Below are 7,270 nucleotides of genomic sequence, written 5' to 3'. Positions count from 1 at the left end.
TTTTAATGACATCCTTATCATTTACAGCATCATCTGTCAAATGCTTAAATATTTGAATGATGCGCTTTTTGTCATCACCATGTTCTGACAGTCGGAACAACATAATATTTCTTTCTTTCTCTTTAACCTCAGATGCCTCGACCAGTGTCTTCTGCACATTTTTGAACTCAACGCTGACTGCTTCCTTCGTCTCGATCATCTCCTTTTTTAACGCTTGGAAACAGTCGTTTATCACCTCATCATTTAACTTCACAACATTTGTAGTCACAACATCTTTTAGAGTATCTGCATAAGATTTTTTAAGATTTTCCTGCAGCACCACAATCCTGTCATCAATACTTTCGTTATCATCTCTGCTGTCAAGTTTGTTTTGAACAATCTTTACCTGATTACTGAGTGAGACGTTGCTTTCTTGCAACTTTCTTATCTCCTCTGTCAACTCACTTAGTTGTTTATTCCATCTAAACATGTCAATATGTTCAAGGCAGTTTTTACATATCCAGACAAAATTAACAGCCTGCAGGAGTTCTTTTGTTGTTGGTTCAGTTACTCCACTACATTTCCAATGCATAGTCACTGAACTACATAATTTACATTGTAACGAATCCTTTAAAGTCGCATTTCCATTGCAACTCTGACATTTATTTCTGCCTGCCATCAATTAAAACAACTCAAAACGTAAACACTGGACATGCAAATTTAAACTGCACTTATGTTCGACTTTAACGTTAGTATCAGTCTACAATCAGAACAAATTTCACAACTCTTAGGAGTGTATGTACAGAACTATAAACAGCCATAGTAAATAACCAGCCTAAATTATTTGCCTTTCAATTCAAACTATTAAAGATTAAATTTAAAACTAAATTTTATATTATTCAAAAAATAAATTATATATTCATAATCCCCCTAATTTTGTCTATAAAATGAACACAAATTTAGCAATTTAACTTTGAAAAAAAACGCTGAAAATTAAGAAATACGACGAGTAATCTAAATGCTTCCGATACATGAATACATGAATATATATATATATATATATATATATATATATATATATATATATATATATATGTTGGATTAATGGATTAAGACTGTCAGAAATGCAATTATTGATGAAAATCACAACATGTTAGGTGTTAATAACATTGGTTGGTTGATTGGTTTTGTTGATTGGCTCTGATTGGACATCTTTTTTTCTACACATACGGTTATATTGCTTCAGTATTATTCACACTCAATCTGTTTGTTGATGATCTATCTTTCCCTACTGTTTTAAATCGTTGTGCAACCTCCACAAGTCATGTACTTACTAATGGTGAATCTATTTTGAAACCAAATATTCAAGTATAAATTCTTTTTTTTTAAATTGAAAAAATTCCAGTAAAAATAGAAATATTTCACAAAAGATAACATAAGAATTGAACGTAGAAAAAACTAAACAGAAAGAATAAAATTGAAACATATATTACAAAACTGCTAAACGTTAATAACTGGTTGATTAGTTGGTTTTGTTGATGGGTTCTGATTGGACATTTTTTTTTCTATACATACAGTTATATTGCTTCAGTATTATTCACACTCAAACTATTTCTTGAGGATCTAACTTCACTGCTGCTTGAAATCCTTGCGCTTCTGCCTGAGGTTTCGCTTGTTCTTTTTGGTATCACACGTTTTAACTTCAGTTCTCTAACTAAAAGAGCTAGCATGAAGAGGAAGGCGATGGTGGTCACACCTGACGTGATGACCAAATATATGTTGTAAGAATCGTAAAGCTGCGTTTGCAATGATGTGATGTTTGTGGATTCGTCGGAAGGCTTGATAATGACGATGGTTTCTAAAGTCTCAGTAGAATTTGTATCATAAATGTCATGTTTGGTAGCTTTGGAAGTTGTTGTAATGAGGTTTAAAGTTCCATTGACTTTATTGCAAAAATCATCTTGCATGTCACAGTCATCAAATATAAGGTTGGATCCGTAATGGCCTTTCTTGCAATCTTCCACTGGGATGTTACCAGCTATGTTCAAACTACTGCCGCAATAACATTTGAAACCTGCTTGCATCACTGCTAAACTTTTTGACATTAAAGTGCAGGCATCTTTACATTGCAAGTACGATAAACCAGCCTTCTTGAAGTGAAGGTCACTTGACACTTTCAAGTAACATCCGTAAAATGAGTTTGTTACAGCTTGTTCATCAGTCCAACTACTGCAGCTGACAACGTGTGCGTCTCCATCTTTCGATTCAGTGCACCTTTGTTCACATCTTCCGTTCAAGACACCGCAACTAACTTCATATACTTCCATCTCTGCTATTGTAGGATTTCCTGTTCCAATCTTTTCGTCTGACTGCAGCAAAACAACAAGCTTTGAACGATATGTAAAATCTTTACAGATAACAGTCATGGGATTTCCAGCTTGTATGGCTTCGTCAGGTCCATAGCCGCATGTTTCTGGAAGATTTCTTTCATCGTCTGATGGACCGAGTTTAATCACAAACTTATCTAGTTGACTGCAATCCCTTTCATTTTCACATAGCTTCCCGTAAATTCTAACATACCCAATGGAATAAAGATTGGGGAAAACAACGCTTAGTATATTTCGCTTGTCGTTAACACTCAGAGCGTAACCGTTATATATTCCGTCATTTGAGACGTCTTTGTCGCCAGGGTAAGCAAAACTCAACCAACATGATAATTGATCTAGAGCCACGTTCTCCCTAAACACCTCGCACAAGTACCATTTATTTCTTACGGTGCCCAATGGGCAGACGCATTCAACGTACTTATTACTATTGACCGTGGACTCAATACATTTCATCTCGTCACCACAGTCACCATTGTTCCTCGTACAATCTCTTTCTCTGCACGAATCTCCCTTCCAGCCTTTACTACAACCTTCTGGACACCCTTCTTGTATTTCATAGTTTATGATTTTGCAGTGAGAGAAAGTTGATACTCCTCTCTGGAATTCGTAATCTGGTCGCGTAGCAAATACATGAGAAAGGCAAAGATGATGTTCAAATAAATAATCACAGATTTCATTTACATTTTTTGGGCATGCTGTAGAAATTATATCGGATGTTCTTTTAAAAAACTTTCCATAATTAACGGCCTGGAAACAGTCACATTTGTTGGAATCCTTTCTAAAGAATGTCATGTTCATTTCCAAGCAGAAATGCGCACACATTTCGAGATTATCCAGACTGTCAAAATTTCGTGAATATATGGCGCTCTCTTTAGCATTTGGCGTCAAATGGCAGTAGTATAGGTCGTGTATCGAAAGTGGCTTAAATCTATAAACAGAATAAAACTCCAGTCCTCCGCATGCCTTGTTATTACAAAGCTTGTCACACTGCCAGGAAGCCACTGCCGCATCCACACGAGCTACGCAGTTGCATTCGCGACCGTTCTTTAATGCAATTATGCTAAATTCCCTCCAGCAATTTGAAGCACAGTCATCGAAATTACCATCACTTCTTTTTATATACCAAACTTTTATAGACAAAACTTTTTGAAAGCAGCCGATGTAGTTTAGTTCTAGGCCATTTGCCTCCTTTGGAATAAAGTTTGTTAGCAAAAGAAGAAGGACAACATTACAAAGATCCTTCATTGTCAATAAGTACTTATGTATTCATTATTTATAACAGTTGACATTTAAATATTTTCAACATTGTTGATGTTTGTTGCTCATTTAAAACCAGTGACGTCACTACCGAAACAACAATTATATGAAATCTGCATTCTTATTTATTTCAACGTTTCTTTGGTCCACTTAAATAAAAGCCTTGAAACCATTCAATTAAGTCTTCTACTTATATTTCTCAATACAACATATAAAAAAAATTTAATTGAAATTATATATATATATATATATATATATATATATATATATATACATACATACATACATACTGTGTCTCTATTCTACTTTGTTGATTCCTTGTCCAAAATGAATACTTAACGATCCTTTAATAAGTTTTACAATCTTCAACCAACTTGTACGTGTTTTCATTATCGATGATTTCTCTGCTTCTAAATTTATTTGTGGGAAGGGCTCAAATTTCCATTGTTAAATATTCATTATCGGATGTTTTTGGTGTTTTTGTCTAGGAGTATTGATTCGGCTAGTCGTAAATTATAATGGGTTTTATTGTAATTGTAATGTAAGATTTCAACATTATGGTCCAAGATTTGTTTGTGAATGTTTCTTATTTGATTGACAGTTAAATTCATGTCTTCTTTGAATGCTATATAATCTACATCTCCCAAGGTTGAAATATTTTTCTCTGTATTAAATGCACACCTTTGCTTTTTGTCCATCTTGTTTGTTTCTTTGTTGGATAGTTTGTTTTGTTTGATTGTTTGTTTGTGTCTTTCGTTTTATTATATATATATATATATATATATATAATAAAAAATTTTCTTGAAAACTGTATATATATATATATATATTTTTATATATATATATATATGTTGGTAATAATTTTTACAATATTCTATAAATTCTACCGAACATTTTAACGCCAAACATTCGGTAGAATTTATAGAATATTGTAAAAATATATATATATTTATTTATTGGATTTCCCAACTTAATATTCGAGTCGTGAATAGGAAAAATGCTGTTATACAAGAACAAACACGATCTATGTATGTATGTGTGTGTGTGTACACGTGTGTCTGTGTGTGTGTGTGCGCGCCTGTCTGTATGTCTGTCTGTACTACCCTAGCTTATCAATGTTATTGGATTGTTGATGCTTTTATCAAAGGGTTGTTGGATTTAAAACATACAGTTGAGATGTAGGTATGTAGGAGTGGTAGTAGAAGTAGCAGCAAGCATCAGTAATAGCAGTGGTAATAATAGCAGCGGTAGTCGTGATAAAAGTAGTAGTAATAGTAGCAGTAGTAGTAGCAGCAGCAGCAGTAGTAGTAGTAGTAGTAGTAGTAGTCTTGTTTTGATGTTTTAGTTGTAGAGCCGCAAGGCTTATTTTGCTGAGAACGTGATTGATTGCGTTTTGTTGCTGTTGTTGCTGCTGTTGCTGCTACTGCTGTAGTTGTTGTTTTTGTTGTTTGTGTCGTTCGTTCGTTTCTTCGTTCGTTCGTTTCTTCGTTCGCTCGTTCGTTCGTTCGTTGTATACAAAACAACATAAACAACAAACATCATCAATCTCTACAATATAAAGTTAATCATATAACTTGGGGCTTAGCGTAAATAATAACATTATAACACCCATGTTTACAACAATTCATCTATAGCAGACATACAGTAATACAACATACACTTGTTTAAAATTGTTTTATTCATTTGTTTGTTCATTTCTTCATTCATTAATTCATGTTTTTATTCATTCATTCGTTCATTCATTCGTTCATTCATTCATTCATTCGTGCATGATTTATAGCTGGTCATCATAATCCTAACCAAACAATAAAGAAACTAAACTCTTAACAACATGTAGTTACCGCAGCTCTTGTTACTTTCACAAACTGATTCTTAGGCATCTATAATTAGTTTATAACATTTACCTGTTGGCTTTGTTGGTAGCAATTATGATGTAATACAATACAATACAATGCAATGAAATACAAGACAATATAAAACAATGCAATACAATACAATGCGATACAATACAATACAAGACAATACCGCAACAACAACGACCACCACAACAATTTATAAATAGCCTGATACAATCGATGCTGCAACGAAATCCCCTGCACCGAATCAGCCTCGATGACGTCATCAAGCACTCCTGGATGGACGGGGCACACGAGGTCATTCAGGCCCCGGACCACAAACCCCTCATCACGATGACCAAGCTCTCAGAGTTGGATAGAAACTTTCTGATGAATCATATCGTAGCTGCCAACATCGCTAGCAAGGATGATATTTTGAGGTTTGTTTGTTTGTTTGCGCTTGTTTGTGTGTGTGTGTGTGTGTGTGAGTGTGAGTCTAGTTTTTTCTCTCTCTCATTTCATCTCTTAAGCTCTCTTTTCTTTACTATATATCTTTCTTCTCTCTCTCTCTCTCTCTCTCTCTCTCTCTCTCTCTCTCTCTTTCTTTTTCTGTATCTTTCTTTCAGTAGTAGAAACAGTAAACATAACTAACGCTATGGTGTGCATACACGCACATACACACACATACATACAAAACACACATATACATACACACCAAACACACACATACATACAAAACACACACATACATGCATACACACGCACATAAACACACATACATACACGCACATAGAGATAATAAAGCAATAACACAATGGCATAATATTATTAGTTTGTTTACATCCGAGTCAGTCTATTTTTTATTAACAGTTTCATTCATCATTATTTATATGTTATAATGTACATACATACATATAGAAACAAACAAACATACATACATACACATACAAACACGCATGCATACGTATATGGATACATACATACAAACATACATACATAAGCTATAATATGCTTTGCTAATTAATTTATATATCAATATATTTATATAAGTTTGGGTTTTTATTCACTTATAAATGTTCTTTCCTTATTTTATTTTTTCGTTTTATTTATTTTTTATTTACTTGCTCTTTCTTTCTCTCTTTCTCTCTCTCTCCTTTTCTCTCTTTCTCTCTTTTTTTTTCTCTCTCTCTTTCTCTCTTTCATTTCCAATCATTTGCTTATCTATGGCTTGGATATATGAAGTTATATTCCAATCTTTTCAAATGTCAATTAATTAATTAGTTTATTTATTCATTCATTCATTTACTCATCCATTCATTCTTTCATCCATCCATCCATTCATTTATCCATTCATTCATTCATCCATTCATTCATTCATCATTCATTCATCATTCATTCATTCATTCATCCATTAAAGCGTTCAACTACCAACTCACCAACCACAGATCTCTAGACGCCAACGCCTATGACCACACGGCAGCCACTTACTACCTACTGGCCGAGAAGCTTCTCAGGAAGCGGGCAGCCAGACAAAAAGAGAACATGATGATGAGGAAGAGGATGATGATGACGACGGACAACGCTAGTAGTAATTCGAATGGTCACGTGGTGGCCGGTGGCGGTGACGTCATTACGACGATGGCGTCGACGACGACTACTACTACGCCAACGTCAACATCTGAATTGTCGTTAATGTTTCAGCAGCAGCAGCAGCAGCTTCAACAGCAACGATGTCGGATTGATCAAAAGTCTGTATGTGTGTTCTTGTGTGTGTGTGTGTGTGTGTGTGTTCTTGTGTGTGTGTTTATTTGT

The 7,270-nt window shown here is 34.4% G+C and overlaps 3 protein-coding genes across 3 annotated transcripts in view; 1 reads left to right on the top strand and 2 right to left on the bottom strand.

The window, feature by feature from the left end:
- The window catches only part of HELRODRAFT_176384 (hypothetical protein), a gene marked incomplete at both ends in the record, with an annotated part of 2,241 nt that extends 1,583 nt beyond the window's left edge, over nucleotides 1–658 (bottom strand). Inside the window, one exon of the mRNA XM_009023600.1 lies at nucleotides 90–658. Within this exon, the coding sequence (XP_009021848.1) occupies nucleotides 90–658 (569 nt within the window). The remainder of the gene's footprint in view (nucleotides 1–89) is intronic.
- An 898-nt stretch (nucleotides 659–1,556) lies between these two features.
- HELRODRAFT_176383 (hypothetical protein) lies at nucleotides 1,557–3,611 on the bottom strand (the record flags this gene model as incomplete). The annotated part of the gene is made up of 1 exon (XM_009023599.1): nucleotides 1,557–3,611. The coding sequence occupies one exon, from the start codon at nucleotides 3,609–3,611 to the stop codon at nucleotides 1,557–1,559; it is 2,055 nt and encodes a 684-aa protein (XP_009021847.1).
- Nucleotides 3,612–5,758: 2,147 nt separating this feature from the next.
- Nucleotides 5,759–7,270, top strand: part of HELRODRAFT_192722 (hypothetical protein) — a gene marked incomplete at its 5' end in the record, with an annotated part of 4,219 nt that continues 2,707 nt past the window's right edge. Inside the window, 2 exons of the mRNA XM_009023598.1 lie at nucleotides 5,759–5,898; nucleotides 6,904–7,206. Coding sequence (XP_009021846.1) covers nucleotides 5,759–5,898; nucleotides 6,904–7,206 — 443 coding nt within the window. The remainder of the gene's footprint in view (nucleotides 5,899–6,903; nucleotides 7,207–7,270) is intronic.

This window comes from Helobdella robusta (assembly GCF_000326865.2).
Source record: "Helobdella robusta unplaced genomic scaffold HELROscaffold_37, whole genome shotgun sequence".
NCBI classification, from domain to species: Eukaryota; Metazoa; Annelida; class Clitellata; order Rhynchobdellida; family Glossiphoniidae; genus Helobdella; species Helobdella robusta.
The sequence above is the reverse complement of the archived record's forward strand: the minus strand, read 5'-3'. Positions and strand labels throughout refer to the sequence as shown.